This window comes from Lonchura striata, chromosome 3, assembly GCF_050655825.1.
Source record: "Lonchura striata isolate lonStrDom1 chromosome 3, ASM5065582v1, whole genome shotgun sequence".
NCBI classification, from domain to species: domain Eukaryota; kingdom Metazoa; phylum Chordata; class Aves; order Passeriformes; family Estrildidae; genus Lonchura; species Lonchura striata.
The window spans coordinates 41294432-41312374 of NC_140705.1; the positions used below are offsets into that span (position 1 = coordinate 41294432).

At 39.0% G+C, this 17943-nt stretch overlaps 1 protein-coding gene and 1 long non-coding RNA gene across 6 annotated transcripts in view; one reads left to right on the forward strand and one right to left on the reverse strand.

Annotated features, from left to right (window-relative positions):
* ASCC3 (activating signal cointegrator 1 complex subunit 3) overlaps nt 1–16850 on the reverse strand; it is a 249939-nt gene extending 233089 nt beyond the window's left edge. Inside the window, exons 1-3 of one of the 5 annotated variants that reach the window (XM_085574922.1) lie at nt 16667–16850; nt 1890–2033; nt 1062–1212 (exon numbers count right to left, since the gene is read on the reverse strand). In XM_085574922.1, coding sequence (XP_085431048.1) covers nt 1062–1212; nt 1890–1979 — 241 coding nt within the window. In that variant the 5' untranslated portion in view covers nt 1980–2033; nt 16667–16850. Of the gene's footprint in view, nt 1–1061; nt 1213–1889; nt 2034–4055; nt 4192–15892; nt 16001–16173; nt 16294–16666 lie in introns of those variants that run through there. The other 4 variants (XM_085574920.1, XM_021533823.4, XM_021533826.4 and 1 more) reach the window with 4 other exon arrangements.
* The window catches only part of LOC146767873 (uncharacterized), a 29674-nt gene continuing 28171 nt past the window's right edge, over nt 16441–17943 (forward strand). Inside the window, exon 1 of the long non-coding RNA XR_014953699.1 lies at nt 16441–16579. This is a non-coding gene — a long non-coding RNA (uncharacterized LOC146767873). The remainder of the gene's footprint in view (nt 16580–17943) is intronic.

The window sequence follows — 17943 nt, forward strand, 5'->3', positions numbered from 1 at the left end:
TGATGACTGAAGAAAGCAATAGCCATTTATAATCATTAACAATTTTAACAGGCATCTTCTGCAACTGTACAGCACAACTGACTACCACCACATAGACCCACCACATATGACTACGACCATATTGGACTTTAATAACTTGCCCAGCCTTTTTTGAAAGCCTGTGTTTAAATATTTATTTCTTTATCAATTTACTAGGTATTTCCAAAACATGGTTGAGAAATAGAAATGCAAGTGGGGCAGGTTAACATTTGTACCATAATAAAAATCTCTGGTCTATAGTACTAAAACCAGGCAAATATATTTATTTTTATTATTTCTCTCTTTTTACTAATGTTTCTATTCAATATATTTGAAAAACAATCAGAAAAGGAGGATATATACCTATTAGACTGAAAGAAAAAATCAAAAAATCCCTAAATATGTGAGAGCAAGAGCTTGAGCCATGCACTCAGTTTATGAGCTGATGAAGTTAAATTCTGCTAAAAGCAAAACATATATTAGGTTTAGTCTGTCAATCAATTCTAAATTTTCAATCAAAACTAAATTTTCACACGTTCTTTACCATAATGTATTTCAGTATTAAAAGTTTAATTCCAGATGAGTGAAATATATTTTTTATTTCTCTCCCCAACACAAAAAACTTCAAGCAGAAATATTTCTTATATTTTTATCTGCTTTCACAGCAGTCCAATTCTTCATGATACCAATTACATGGAATTAAAGCAGACAACACCAGGATTGCTCTTTTCTTAGAGTACTGCTATTCCAAAAGGAACAGGTGGTTTTGCTTAAGAACTGTCAATCACAAACCATACCACACTCTACAAAACAATACTATCAAACAAGTAAGAATATACATGTAACAATGGAATCTTAAAATAAAACAGAAGATGGAATTGTGCATATGTCTATGAAATGGAGTTTCAAAGATATTACAGGGCAAAACTGGCATCAAGATAGAACCAAAATTGTACCAGTAAAGTCTACAGGCAGAAAGCAACTTGAACCTGCTCCCCAAATAAAACAATGTATTATTAGACTACTAGAGAACAAAAACATACCTATTTGTTTTGCAGCTTGTAAGATAGTTTTTAAATCACCATTTACAGTTTGGTATTCTTTTTTGTCTAAATTGTCATCAACAAACTTTATTATCTTCTTCCAAGTAAGATCAGACTTCAGCAACTGGGCATGTAGTTTTGATCTTTTAGTCTGAAAATGCAAAATATTTGGGTTTTTAAACTTATTTCAAATTAATTCTTTTAAAATTAAACACCAGATAAAAACAATTCCTTCCAATTGCATTCAGTCAGTATATAGTACTGACTGCAAGCACTTTTCCTTTTACCTGATCTTTAGACTCTTTCCTGAATGTATGAAAGAAGGATATACAAAAGCACACACACCCTCTCACTAATTTACTCTTTCCAGAGCAAAATCCTCTATAAAACCAAACTCTTGCAACTTCAAGAGATTTACAGTTCCCAACTTCAGTTCATTTCACAGGTTCCCACAAGGCATCTATTGCTTTAATGCATTACTCCTCAGGAAGCAAAAGAAGTACCTAAATTCAGCGAACTTACTATTAGAAGGGGAAAGTTTGGCTTCCCAGCTCTACATAAGCTCAGAGCTAAAAGCAACCTTGCCCAACTTCTTGAAAGACAAATTAACACTACCAAGCAAGCTTTGCCATATGATTGTAAGAGCTAAGTATAAATCACAAAGCTACAACAAATTTGACTTTGAGTGAGGACACTATGAAGGAATGTACAGGAAATTTTACATACTCTGCCCTTCTTGCTTGCCTACTCTTATAAAATATCAATGCAAATGAAGAAAACAAATTATTCTTACTATAGCTATGCTTTGCAAATGAAAAAAAGCTTTACCGTTAAGTCAGCTAATTCTTCACTGTAATCCTCATGTTTAGTGACATTTGAAAAGGAGCGTAAAGCGCCTGTAAGACGAGGCAAGGCCATCTGTTACTCATTCAGTGATCCATAGGATGAGAAATCAAATCCCACTTCAAGTACCTAGATGAGAACAAAACAAATAACATGGCTTTATTAATGTTATAAATACAAACTTGCATCATGAACTTAAAAGACCTTTTCGAGCTAGCACCACTTAGTTGGAACTTCAATTAAGCCAGTTAAAAAAAGATCTCTTAAAATAATGATAATCAAAATTAAATAAAAGGAGGTTAAAGGCACAGAGCAGAGGCAAGGAATGGTAACATGCAGAGGTCACTCAGCAGGTGATTCTTTTCTCTCCTCCCTAAATAAAAGTTACCAGCAATGAGGCAAAGTGGCAATTATTTCTTTAGCACCCCTAACACCGAGTATTACAGTGAAATCTGTGTAACTGAACTTTAGCTCCCAATAGCAGTGATTACAATCTAGGGGAAGATTTCCTCTGAGCCAGCCCATGCTGGGAGCTTTCAGGTCATTAACAGCCTCTGGCGCTGATGCAGAGAGAGGCATCTTTCTTGACAAGTGCTTAGCCACTTTTAGCCAGCAAAACAGGGAAAAGAAAACTATGACAGGAAATAAAGATTGTCAAAAGCATAGCACTGAACTATTATAAGAGATAAAGGGACTAAAAATGCTACCAGAAAACTGAAAACACTATGCCTTGGGATGTTTTCATCTCACAACTGGGAGTGCACACACACTCTGGACTCTCTTCAGAACTACAGATGAAGAAAGCAGGACTGTCTTCAGAACTACAGCTTATTTCCATGCAGTTTTATTTTCTCTGTGGAACAGGCTCATATCTATGCACCAAAACACAGCTGTTCTCCAACTGAAACTGTACTTCCAAGCCTTTTACTGAAATTATTCTCAAAGTTACTTAGTTTCAAAAGGTGCCTACAGCGGAATCGTTTAATGAACTGTAACACACACCTACAGTTTCTGATGGTATTAGATAAGATACAGATTTAGATTATTTTTGAAACAATTAATGATACCATTACAAACCTAATGATCTGCATAATTCTTAGTATGCCTGAAGATCAACGTCCATCCAGAATTTAAAGAACTTGTAACAGAGTTAATAGAATTACTTCTCCCCCAGTCATACAGTACAGAACTCTCTGCTTTCATCAAATTATCGTTAATGTTTTTCCTTATTTAATGACTGCATTTGTATTTTAGCTATCAGCTTTGCAATAAAGCACAAAAGAAATCCAGATGCAGTGTTCCAGTCACAAACAGAGAAATGTCACTGACTTGTCAAGTCCACTTGTTTTCCCACCTTGCCTTAAGATGCTTTTTCAGAATGATTTTACAACAGTTGATATTTTGGAGACAAATGTTATTACAATGAAGCTACAAGATTTGAAAATACAAAATCTTTAACTGTGAAGGGCAACGAGAGTATGTGTTCAAGCCTAGAAGCAGACAGAGCCAAACACCACTGCAGCTCTTTTGATATATGCAGTGAATATATGACATGTAACTCATACCAGCATAGCTCCTAGTGAAAATAGTCTGTAAACATTATAGCCACCATTATTAGAAGGAAAGTAATGTGTCCAGACTTTAAGGGTACATCACTCTCATAATCTTCTAATGACAGAACTGCCATTAGCTATTAGAGCGATTGGGTCCATTTTACCTATTTATTTTATACCTACATTTTAATACCTTTTTCTAGTATTTTCTACTAGAAATACCTTTTTCCTTTTTCTAGTGTTATGTGCCTTTATCAAAAAATATAACAACATACTTTAATATTGCTTTAATTGTCCTTTCTGAAGTACCATGCACAGTAATTTATGGAAGTTAGAATATACTTATAAAAAGTTCACTTTTCACACACACTTATAAATTTCAACATATCTCCAGCAGGTTCATTTATTAGGAAACTGAATTTTAAATTAATATTTCTTTCTCCTTTATTCAGTTTATTTATTAGCAGCTCCTGAAATAGAAATCTGAAACACCAGAAAATAAGAAAGGGCACACAGTCCTGACCCCAGGCATGGCCAAAGAACCAAATCCAGCCATGCAACCCTAATCTTGTACTAGTAAATGCTGCTCCACACTCACCTGTGTGCTTTCAGAAATTGCAGGTGTCTGATTGGGCTGGTTTGGCAGAGTAGTTGCACAAGGCTTTTGCATCCCATGTACAGTCAAATACCACACACCCCCTTCGCTTCTGGTACACAACACCCACTCTCAGCAGGGCACCAATGAAAAAAAAACAGCTAGTACAATTAATTACTCCACTGTTAACACAGAAAAACAAGGAAAAACTTAGAAACTTTGGCTATTATTCTGCAACATATTAGAGCCAGCTCTGAACACTAAATCAAAAATTTAGTGGCCCTATAAGATGCAGTGTAAATTTATATTTGTTTTTTAAAAAATACATTACCTGCTTTCACATAAAGCCTCCTTATGTAGATATCTGCCCACATTACACTGCCTTTAGAGTGGATCAGCTACTCCTCATCGTTCCATAGCTATCATAAGGGTAACTAATTCCTTCTGATTTGAGAGAAATGTATCTGTTTGCTCACAAGTGGACCTGAAACATCTGAACTACCAAATGATCCTGCTAAGATCTGCCTAGTTTTGAAACAAGGACATAAAAGGTAACAGCAGTTAAATCCTCTTTACCAGGGCCCACATTAGAAGATGAACTTTTGCTGTCCTTCTGCCCATTCCCCCTAAAAAAAAGTATGAGAAAGGTACTATCTTAAATCTAAATTTCCATAGGACAAATACAATGGGGAATTTTACCCTTGTATCACTGCAACTTTACATGGTAAAAAGATTTCTTCTCCTCCCCTACCCCCAATCAAGTAAGGAAATTTTGGGTGCATTCTGCTAATGATTCCTAGAACTATCTTATTTCCTGCCTTTTTAAAAAACACTTAACTTTCCACCAAGCCTGTTTGTAAATCAAAAAGAGCAATATCCACCCTTCTAAAGCTTTATGAAGATGAGAGAAAATAACTTTTAAAGTAACTATTTTGCTTCTTTTAAAAACAAGCGTGATTTTAACACTGAAACTATAGGAAAAAGTAAAACATAAAGACAGATTATACTCAGAGTTCAGGTAAGCAACAACTCAAAGTTTATTGTTTGAAAGTAAACATGAATCATAATCTCAGCAGGTTTTTACTCATTAAAGTGAAAGATTAAAAAAATTTCTAGCAATACCACAAAGGTAACAAAAATTACTAGAAAAAACTTCCACTTCATATTTTCAACAGCTACTTAGGTTTTCGTCCAAGTCCTGGCCTTCCTATGTTTCTAATACAAGCAAATAAGAGAACCATTTCTTTCTCTTTGCTGAAATATTAAAGAGATTACTGTAAAAGACATATCCTTTTGAAATTTACTGATTTCCTATGCTCTCTAACAGATCAAGCCAGCTGCACAGTAGGGCTAAGAGAAGGTGAATGCTCAGATCAGGCATGTCAATGTTCAAATTGAACAGAAATCTTTCTTTCCTTACAAAGAATGGAATAACATAGCATTAACACAGCTAAAAATCACAGGTAAAATCCACAGTTACATGATCCTAAACTACCAGCTTCTGTAGTGTATAATATTTTACTTTTTATTTATCCTTTAAGACTTCACAGCAGCCATTCTGTTTAAAGTATTTAGGGAATATTAAGCCATGTTCCCAGACTTTGCCTATATTACCTATAATTCTTCCAGCTATTAATAAGTTTCTTGTTGTCTCTGTAAGCCTGCAATTTATAAAACCTAAAGAAGTTATTACTAGTAACTAATCTAATTCAAAGAACATTATAAAGAAAAAGAGGCTTCAGACATTGGCAGTGAATAGCAGGCTGCTATTGACCACAAAGTATTTCAAACGGCATTTTCTCTTTCACTCGAAGAAGTGGAAACATTTCAAATTGAAAAGAAACTAGAAGGGCAAAAGATATCACACCCACCAAGCTATACAAAAGCTAAAGGGACAGTGAAGTAACTTTTTTTACATTTTAAATATATAATTCAAACAGTGAGACCATTTATCAACAAATACAATATTTTACTTTATACTTCTGCATAAAAAGACTAAAAATAAACCCTCAAACATTAAATTTTACTGATATGAACACATTTTAGAATGGCTACAATTAACTTCACCAGCTTCATTAACACAAAGGTAAATCTGATATTTTATTTACAAATAAGACTTGATATTTAAAAAAAATACAAACAACATATTATACTCAGCATATATCCTTTCTACATCATACACATCAAGGGAGAAATATTTCAAAGAAAACACTTTAAAGAAAAAAATGAAACCATTAGATAAAAAAGGTATTTTGGACCTCTGAGAACATTTTTATTATATTCAATAACATTTCTTATCCAAGCATGTTTGATGCCAGCAGTACAAATACAGACCTAACATCAAAGTTGTTAGTCAGGGATAACAGTGGTTTAATAATGTCTGGGACATTAATTAGAAATAGTGGGCAAAAGCATGACACTAAAACAATAGTATTTTCAGACTTCGTATTTTGCATCTTTACAAACAGTGTTGCCCCATGTAGTAACAACTATGCTTTCAGACATCTCACTTTCTACAAAAGACCCAGACACCACCCTAGAATTCTCTCAAGTTGTCTGGGTCAAAAATTACTGATCTCCAGTCAAGTCTGCGTCAATCTTTAAAAGGGCAACAGCAAGATTAAGGAATATGTACTCAGGAAGAAACAGTGGCTTCCTAACCCACAATATTCACCTCAGTGAATACCAAAATTCAGACATGTGCCTCAGCATAATGCCTGCTTGCATCAGCTGGAGAACCATTTCCTGTGATTATGCCTGATACTATTCTGGGATGATGCCAAACATGTGGCTTGGCTCAATAATGTGTTCGTTTAACATGTACTTTGAGATAGTTACTTAGGATTGCTGTTGTTTAAAAAGAAAAAAAATTAAAACAACCCTTTCTTCAGAATAACTCATCTTCCTTTTCCAAGAACACAAAATGTAATTCAGTTGTTAAACCAAAAAATGTTTGTATAGTTCTACACCTCATTGCCTTAAGTTCCCTGCAGAGAGAGATAAACTGTATCCCAAGCAACAGAAACTTTGAGACTTGCCTTACATGTGGGGATGTACTGTAAGCAAATTTCCAACTTCAACATAGGTAACATGTGTGTTCATTTAAACACTAGACATAATCCACAAATACAAGATGGAGATGGTGGAGGTGTAATTTTGTTTAGTTTTGCTTTAAGTTTAATAGGGTGCTCTCTGTGCCCCTGCTACACTGTGCCATCAACAGAGGTTGAAAACAACCTCAGGGGTTTCATCTTACTCTGTTCCACAAAGGCTTGTGACTAAAGGAAGAGATGTATGGAAGGTGAATAGGGATGTAGGTGGTCAGAGGAAGGAAAGGCAGGATGAAAAAAAATAGGTAAGTGAGAGAAAGAAAAAACTTTGAGTTAATGACAGCTAAGTAACACACATTGCATCTCACTGAGGATGGCTGTGAGGACAGGGGATGCATTTCAGCAAATATAAGCGCTATAACAATATATGTATAATACACAACTGTGTAACTGCTGGGCTAAGAGCATGCTGGAGAACTTGCACATGGTAGTAAAAAAAGTCTCTGTAACATGCTCTTGTAGTGAACAGCAAGCGCATACAAGGATAAAGCCCGCAGTGTGAACTACTGGCCATTACAAGGTTTTTAAGTCTCACAGTGATGTGTTCAAATAGCTCAAATCACCATATTTACAGACAACTAAACAAATGCCTCAAATACTGTATTATCCCCCAGTTCTAAATAACTGGATGTTTATTAGCCACTCAACACCATATTATCCTTCATAATTAATGCTGATTTCCTTCAAAAAAGGGTTTCAATAAGCCTCAAGGTGGATATTGGATCATTTTGTATCTGAAGCATTCTCCCAAATGTTTTTGAAGGAAACACTAAACATGCCTTTTGAGAAAAACATAACCTATTTCAGCATTTACAAAGGACTCAAATGCAATATAATAAAAGACTAAGCCAGGTACACTAATCCTTAAGACCCTGCCTGTACATTATTAGTCAAATCAAAAAAGAGAGGTGGTATGCGTAGGACTGCTGTCTTACTTCTTATTAACCACTAAGTTATTCGCTTTCTTTACAGCAAAGTCATTAGCAATGTTCATACTACCTGCAAAGACAGGATGTCAGTTCTGAAGTAACTGTCTCGCCAAACACTGAGATTCCTAATCAAAGATTTCTTTAGTAATTAAATTATGGCTAATAAAGTCTTTGCACCTTGCAGACAACACAGAGTAGCTGTGTAAGCACAGTGCAACTTATGCCAAGATTCACGTTTAATCTTACAGAAAAATTATTCTATGAAAGCACTGAAGCAGGATTTCTCATTTACAGAAAATAAAATTTGGTTTTCTGTTAAACGATTTTATCAATACAAGTGGTAATAATAATGGTAATGCTAGCAATCTGAAACAGAAAACCTGCAAGTACCTAAGCTACAGAACTATTTTTCAGAACAGAAATACGCAGATTTTTAAACCAGTTAAGAAAGAAGCTGTAGATTCTACAGCCCTTGTAGTAATAGACAAGAAAATGAATTTAATTGTCATGTACTAAAAGTATGGAAATGGCCTTCAAGGGAAACACAGATTCCAGCCAACTTTGGCTATCACTAAATGAAATGTTTCCCAAACTATCAGCTATAAATAAAGTAATCCTATTTCCAGCAGCTTTTGAGTCAGACTTTTTACCAGTGGTTGCAGTAAATAATACAGAAATATGTAAAAAATTACTCATTACAGAAAGTAAGAACCAGATGTCACTGTCCACACAAATGCACCAATTTAATTAAAATAATGCAAGTGTATTGTGCAATTTTAAGTGTTTGATATCTTTTGCAATATTTGAATTTACTGCATTCATTTAATTTTTATATAATGTTTATAATATTTTCTAAAATATGTCCTTTATGCTTTTTCTATCATTATGTTGTTTGATACCTGTCATAATGCTTGAGCTGGTAAAGAGTAAGAAAGCCATGACAGAGTTTGCAGAAAACTCTCTAGTTAGTATCTTTCCAATAATACACAGGAACTAGAACCTGAAAGCTGCGTATTTCATCCATAGTTCTTCTAAAAAGTGTTTTAATTCTGAATACACTACACTACCCCTTAGTCTTTCTAACACTCCTCCTAAAAATCTCTGCCATCATCTATAAAAACGTTTCCAAAGGTATGTCCATATAAATGAACCACTCACTGTCGAGCAGTCCTTACTGGATACTTGTCACAGCACACTGAAGATTCAGTCCAGCTCAGTAGTTAAAAAGTTATAGGTTTGTATTTCCTCTCAGAGAAGCAGACAGAGGCACATTCATAAGACAGCTCACTGACCTAATGTGGTCAAATACTGAAGTGTAGTGAAGATGCATAGAGTCCCAAAAATCAACCTATCAAGACAAGCTTTTCAGTCCAAATCATGCCAGCAGTTGGGGATGCCTTACCCTTGACAACTTCCTCCTCCTGCCTGCAGGAAATACCACAGAGAGAGTTGTAGTAAAGAAACCCAAGATTGTAACAGAAACACAATAAGCTGTCCCAAGCCAGACCACTGTCCAGTTGATTTAGCTTAAATATTACTTAACATTGGTAGGCTATAGGGATGAAAAAAGTCAAAATTTCAGCCTAAAAATTTATGCCAAAAAATTAAATCGAGGTCTGCTTTGCATTGTAAGTATACCCCTATACCTGAAAACATGCCTACTTCAAGGCAGAGACTCTTCTATACAGAAAAAACCAAAGTTAATTAAAAATACATTTAAGCAAGACTCAACTATTGGATAGATACAAAGTCACATAAAGTAATATTATTAAAGGCAGGATCCCTTGTCTTCTCTACAGAGCTCACATGCCACACAGGCACTTCAAACAGCACATCACCTATTTGATGACTAGCAAGTAACAGCTTTCTAATTGATAATTTATCATTACTGCAGTTTAGAATTAGAACTTTAAAAAAAAAAAAAAAAGGTAGTGCTGAAATGTTTCAAGTGCAAATTAGAACCAAAACTAACAAATGCTGCTGATCCTTCCTGGGCTGTCTGTCTATAATGCTGGCCATATATATGCAAGAGGGTATTTTGAGAAAGACACCTGTACAATTTCCTACAGTGAGGAAATCCCAAACCATCTTTTCAAAGCTTGCAAACGTGTCTGTTTACCACACAAGAAAACGAGGGGAACATAAACTGAGGTGTATTATTATTCCTGGCAGTTATAATAAAAAGGAAAATAGCCCCATTATGTCTCTAGTGATTTGAGGAGGTTAGAGCAGGATTTTTGCAGCTATACATTTTTTTTTAATGGCTGCATTTCTCAAGTCATAGTCATATTCTGCTAGAATGTATGCAAAATTTCTTAAAACATTTTAGATAATTAGCTTATGTATGTGAGCTAATGCATACATACATACTACACAAGAATCTCCCACTGAACAGTTAAAAGCCCTTAAACAATTATGATGGGTATTTAGCATGGCACACAGACTGCCTGTTCAGACCTAGAGAATCAATTTTCAAAGATGCCTCAGAAACAAAAGTGCTACCCTAACAAGAAAATTACATAACCAAGCATTTCATTTATATTCATGTTTTAGAAGCAACATAGATGTGTACCATATGATGTCATGCTCAGCAGTAAAAACTCTGGAAAAGGAGAAGCAAGGGGTATGTGGAACAAAAACACACATCCACACAGGTTTAATGTCTGCTACTTTTACCCCGTTTCACTGAAGGCTGAAGGGAGTGAGTCAGAGGCAAGGGGAGGGCATTTGGGTACTGGCTGGGGTCAACTCACCACAAGTAAGAAATCTCTTATAAGAAATGGAAGAGATGTCTTTCAGAGATCCTCTTTACTCTTCCGAAATCTTTCAAGAAGAAGACATGTTAGAATAATGGAATCATTAAGGCTGGAAATACTTCCAGGATCACCAAGTCCAACCTTTGACCAAATACCACCATGCTCACTAAACCATATCATGAAGTGACATGTCTACTCATATTTTGAACACTTGCTCCCCCTTAGAGCAGCAGCTAAGACTAATGCCTTTATATTTCTTGAACAAATTCATCAGAATCCAGTTTCCAAATAGAAACTCACTGAATGACACAGTTCAGCAGCCCTCAGCAGTTTCAAAGAAAGGAGCAGTTATTTAAATGTCTGCATGGTTTACAGAATATTTGAATGCAAGCAAGGAAGTCACAACTCTACAAAGGCATGCGCTTATTCTCACAACTTCTCAGAAGCCAGTTTACAAGTGAAAAACTGATATTTCCTCCACAATTCACTTGGCAAATGCCTCAATCACCAACCTATCATTCCACAATCATCTATTCTTGCTGTAAGACCTATTTATGTTTAAGATTCAGGCCTGTAATATCAGATTCAGTCTATTTTTTAGGCCAAACATCCTACATGCCTTTGGGCAAAAAAGAGTAACAGTAAACTCATGCTTTAGAACAAATGACAGTAAAGTCTAGGGAAATGGATAATTTATACCCACAAATTCCGAATACAATGAAAGGGGAGAGCCAGCAACTTTTCTATCCCTACAATATCAACTAGGTAAAAGATGCACTTTTCTTTTAAAGTTATTTTAAACAGGTTGGCCACCAAACTCTAGTCCACATGTTTATGTTGTAAATAGAAGACAGAGAACACCAAGTGCCCTTGCTGTAATACTCAAAAAGTCCACACTGCTACTGAAGTCTAACTCTTTCTTGGCTTTAGTCTAGTCTCATTGATTTTCTTTGAACTATACACAGTCATGTACAACTTCAAGAGGAATATCTATGCCTAGGATAAGCTCAATAAATACCCAGCATAAGGATCTTTCACAACACTGGTTAATTCAGTGAGCACTATCACCACAGAACCATAGGGTGCTGCTATTACTATTGTTTCCTTCAGGTGTTTGTGCAGTGTTGGGGTGGCTTGACCCTGGCCAGCAGCCATGCTGCTGCTTGCTCATCCCCCCTCAGTGGGACAGGGAAAAAAAATAGGAAGAAAAGGAAAAAAACTTACACGGTTGAGATACAGACAGTTTAAGACATGAAGAAATAGAAAAATAGCCCCCAAGTTAAAGAAAGAAATGCTCACCACATCCCACAGGGTGACCAATGCTACAAGTTTCCTAATCTCCAAAAACGAAACATCTTGAAAGCGAAAAACCCATTCTCTACCTCTTTTGTATTTCTGAGCATGACAATACACAGTACAGCACATCCCACTGGCCAGTTTGGGTCTACTGTCCAAGCTGGGTCCCTACACAGCCTCTTGCCCACCCCCTTGCCCCCTTGCTGGGCAGAGAGGGTGGAAGAAAGCTTCGATGTTGCGCAGACCAGGAGCAGCCAAAACACTGCTGTGCTATCAACATTGTTTTAGCCACAAATCTCAAGCACTTCAACTGTGATGAAAGCTAACTCCTAAACCTGGTATAGGAATGTGCTCACATTGGCATTGCTCAAACAGAGGCGATCAAATTCCTCAGAGAGAGATGAGCATAAAGAATGCCCTGACTATGCATTTTCTTATGGGTTGTGCTTGTAATAAACACAAAATTGCTCCTTTCTGTTATGTGATGAGGTATTTAAAAAGCAAGAAGGGCTAAATACACAATGACTGACTATTGCTCATAATGTAAGAATACAGAGCTACATGACAAAACTTAATAGTTTAAGGTGAGAATAATACCAAGTAGAATGACTTTCCTGCAAAGAACATAATTGAATTTGGGAATTCATTGCCACAAGATGCCAAAAAGACTAAAAGTTCAGGTACGCCTAGATGAATCAATGGATATCAAATACCTTGATACTCAACAGCTTAGAAGGTGATAATCAGTCATTTAAATCATGGATTACTAAAGATAATATGAAAGTGAAGGTATAATTGGATTTGTCTTCCCTTTTTTTTTTCAGTAGGTCACCTAAGCACCTCCTACTGGCTGCTACAGGAAATAGACACTAGACAAACATCTTTGAAAACAGAACTACAGGGTAAAATGACAACAGATTCTGAGGATCACAATTTGGGATTTAGGAGTCTAATGTCTCTCAATCTGTTTCTGGGTCCTACCCTTGTTCCCTTCTCTTTTTAGTTCAGACATCAGCTGTTGTATTTCTAACAGACATCCAGCTACACATTAAAGATCATTTGCTAAATTGCTTTTGATTAGATAAGTTTATCTGAACTAGAGAGTAGATTTTGGTCTCAGTGCTCTCTTCAAACATTAAAGCATAATTCAGTTTAAGAAAATGTGTAGGCTAGAAAGTGCTCAACACCAACTTCTACAATTGTTACTACAAACAATTTACCAGGAAAACAGTAAGCTCTTATTCAGAGTAAAAAGGACTTCAATTTTCTATGGGGAAATTTTGTAGGAGGGAGAAAAGAAATCTGTTCTGCACTCAAAACACCTATACAAGCTAGAATTAATCCCACTTTTAACAGCTTTCAAATAAATTTAACTTTATAACTAACCAGCAAAAGACAACACGTGTCTTTCCTTCCTCCAACCACCTCCATACCCCATTAGCAGCTCCTGTAACTACTTAACAGAAGAGGAATGAAACATGCAATAATAGCATGGATCGGCCTGAGCTCAATTTAGTATTTATAAAGGATAGCTTTTTCAGAGAAAGCACTGTAGGTAAACAGGACCTGCAGAAATATACACCAGCCTTTTAGAAGGATGAGTTTTCTATTAACTCTGTAAAAAAATATTTTTCAACTATAAACATTCTTCCTGAAAACAGAACACTACACAATAAAACACTGAAAATTATACTGAGAACCAAGGGACTGCAACTACTTTAAAGACCAAATTAAAGTAATCTTTATCACATAATCACAGAATGGGTAAGGCTGAAAGGAACCACTGTGGATCATCTAGTTCAACCTCTCCGCTCAAGCAGGCCATCCTGGAACACATGGCACAGTGCAGACAGTTCTTGCGTATCTCCAGTGAAGGAGACTCCATAACCTCTCAGGGCAACTTGTTCCAGTGGTCAGTCATCTACACAGTAAAGTTCTTCCTTATGTACTGGCAGAACTTCCTGTACATAAATGTCTTCCCATTGTCTCTTGTCCTAGTGCTTTGGAGCACCAAAAAAGAGCCTTGATCCATCCTCTTGGCACCTTCTCTTCAGACAGTTTATATACATTATACACATTTATGAGGTCTTCTCTCACTTGTCTCTTCTTGATGTTAAACAGGCCCAACTCTCCCAGCCACTCTTCATAACCGATGTTTCAGTCCTTTAATCATCTTCATAGCCCTCCACCAGACCTGCTCCAGGAGCTTCAGGTTTAGCTTCAAAGCAAGTTCTGTACACACAGAACTGTCAGAATAAAATACTACCATTTTACAATTTCTTGCCTTCTCTCTGATCCAGTGGAAGTTGTGACCTAACATCTTCCAAAGGCCAAGCTTTTAGAGAAAACTGAGATCCAACATGTGAAGTAGTTTGTTTATACAATGCATAGCGGCCCTTGAGCTGGCCCATATAAATGTGATGCGAGTTCCTCCAATTATCTACACATGTAATTCCACGATGATGTAAGCTTACTCTCCTCTGGGCCAGAAGCAAGTCAGATCCAAAGGAGATCATTTTACTACAGCATCTGCTGAAAAGCAGCATGTGTTTAATCAAACATACCACCTCAGTTGTCATCAGTGCCATCTTTAGATGAATGACAGTTTGCATCTGACCTGACGGCTGGCTTGGTTTTCTTCCTCCTGAAAACTTAGCTCTGCAACCTACCATGTGAACATACATAACCCTTACCACACTGTCTCTGAAAATTCCAATATTTTTTCTAGACATTGGCTAGACTCAAGTCAAGTCTATCCTCTAGAAAGTAACTAAGTGTGACTATTAGATTTCTTCTCTACAGAAATTACATTTAATAGTTTCACGTCAACAGTACTACTTTACAGTCAATTGTTTAAAAAGCTGTAAGACTTAAAGGGTCTACACTACTGTTACTATTTTAATAACAATAACAAAACCTACATTCAGAACTCATAGAAGGTTTTAAGCAAAGGTATTATTTGAATTCCAATATGATACACTCCTGAAGCACGTGAGTGCAAACCGTAGGATGCTACAAGACTGTCCTGTGTTTTAAAAGCAAAGCTGTCAGTTTACTACTACCAAACAAAATGAAGCAGTACCCAAAAAGGAAAAACACTCTCTGTGACCATATGCTTTTTTCGTTCTTCAATTCTCGTTCTCTACATTTATTAATACCAGTAGTAAGTACTGAAAGTACATTCGACAGCGGTGCGTTTCCCACTTGACCACTCCCATCAGCAAAGCTGTTCCGATAAGCAAAGCCCGGAAGGCAGGAGGGGAGCACACGGCACCCGGGCCTTCGGCAGCGGCCTTCCATCACCCGCCGCGATGCGCGCCGGGCTGGGGCACGGCACGGCGAGCGCTCCGCCAGCCCCGGCCCCGCTGCCAGCCCGGCCCCGGTGCTCGCCCCGAGCACGCTGCCCGCCCCGAGCACGCTGCCCGCCCCGAGCACGCTGCCAGCCCCGAGCACGCTGCCCGCCCTGCCCCGCCGGAGGCAACGCGTGGCACCGGCCCGCGGCCCGGCTGCCCCGAACCCCGGCCCCGCCGGCAGCGCAGCGACGCCCCTGCCCCAGGGGCTGCGGGCACAGAGCCGCGCAGCGGCGGCGGGACGCCCCTCCGCGCCTGGGCAGGCCGGTGCCGGCTGTCCCCTCCGCACCGGGTGCCGGGCGGCGGCTCCGCACCGGCGGGGCCGCGGAGCAGCTCCCACCGCGGGGCCTCCCGGGCGGCCCCCACGCCGCGCCCGCCCGACCCCCGCCCGCCGCGCACCTGCCTTACGGCCCGCCGGTTCCGCTGCCGCCAAGAGCCGGCGGGGCGCGACACTGCCGTACGGCGAGCGGGCGGGGCCGTGTTCTGCACGGCCCGCGCGGTTCCGCCAGAGCGCGGCGGGGCCGCCGTGGGCTGTCCCGGTGCCCCCGGCGGGGCTGTCCCGGTGCCCCCGGCGGGGCTGTCCCGGTGCCCGCGGTCTGACTGTGTCGGTGCCCCCGGCGGGGCTGTCCCGGTGCCCGCGGTCTGACTGTGTCGGTGCCCTGGCCTCCGCTGGCGCCTACCCGGGTCTCGGCGCTCCGCCGAGCCGGCGCCGCGCTCAGGCCGAGGCGGGCTGCAGGCCGCGCCGCCGCCGGTTCCCTGCGCATCCCGAGCGCGTCTCGCCGGGGTGCCGCCGCTGATAAGCCCTGTCGGCCGCCCCGGTTATGCCCGGCGTGGAATGTGCCTTAAAACCGTCTATGGGGGCAGCGCCCCGCAGTATTTCACAATCTCACAGAATCAATTACGTTATACAGGTGTAATCTGTACCGAGTGCAACCGATGACAGAACACCAACCACCTTGTAACCTAAACCGTGCTGCCAAGTGGTATGTCCAGTCTTTCGCACCTCCATGGACAGTGACTTTTTACTTCCCTGAGCAGCCCATTCCAGTGTCTAATCACCGTTTCTGCGTAGAAAATTTTCCTAAGGTACAATCTAAACCTTCCCTGGCACAGCCTAAGACTGTGTCCTCTTGTCCTGTCGCTGGTTGCCTGGGAAAAGAAGCTGATCCCCACCTGGCTACACCCTCCTTTCAGGCAGTCATAGAGAGCAGTAAGATTCCTCCTGAGCCTCCTTTTCTCCAGGCTCAACAGCCCCAGCTCCCTCCGCCAGGCTCAACAGCCCCAGCTCCCTCCGCCTCTCCTCATAAGACTTTGTGCTCCTGTGTCAGTGCCTCGGGCTTTCCTGGATGTGTGTGTCCACGGCCTTCAGCCTTCGGTGCTCTTTGTCGGCTCATCCATCCCCTGCACTCTAATTCTTGCCAAACCATATATGTACCTCAGTTTGTGCCTCTAGAGCTTTTCCACTTACTTATTCAGTTTTATGATTTTTGAAGCAAGCTCTTTAAATAAGTGGCTTATGTCTTCAGTTGTATTAATACTGTATAGATGTGTAATGTGATGCTTTTCAGTAAAGATACTATCTGCTAGATATTTAGTGGACAAGAAATGCCAGACATTGCATGGAATTAATTTTGTCAAATGCGTATGTCATAATGTAGACTTAATATGTGCCTCGGGAAAAAAAAAAAAATCTCATTTTCTTCAGTATGTACTAATTTTGGGAGACATATGACATTTGATGTCCACATCTTAAATAATCCTGTGCTTATTCTCTTCTGTGTTGTACCATATTTTTGGCAGCATTTCAATATTCATTACTATGTAAATCTACTGTTCACTGTCTTGTCCTTTGTTTGACCGCTATGCTTCTTGCATGTGCAATATAAAGGTGTAAATAGACTTTTCTCCATCTTGAAAATGAAATCCTTCTGGCATAGCCAGATGAGAAGTTCTAATTCAAATTTGAGAAGAAAGGTTTCAGTCAAGTAGCCTCAACATTGTAGAATCTGAGAAGCAAGAAGCACATCTGATCTTGAGTTTGCAAAACACCCTGGAAATTTACAGGAGTTAATTCACCACCCTACTCCTCACTTTATGTGTTCATTAACCAAGCAGTATTGCATTCGAGTCAAACCAGTGCTGTTCACCTGGAGAACAATGGGTACTCACAAGACCCAATCCCAGTTTATGGTCACTGAGTGCTGCCAGCTGGTATTAATGTCTTGAATTAGTCTGGTATTATTGACTTCAGCTATTGTCTTGAAATGGATTATAATTCGTGGACTATTTAATTGACTCTTTTTGTTTCTTTTTAGCAACTAAAATTTAATGTTAAGATGTGAATTTTAGTTACTTGAAGAGTACTTCAGATTCAGAAAAGAAATAGATTAGTAATTAAAATAACCTTGTCTTTACTTTGACAATGGAAAACTCATTAAATTACTGTCTTA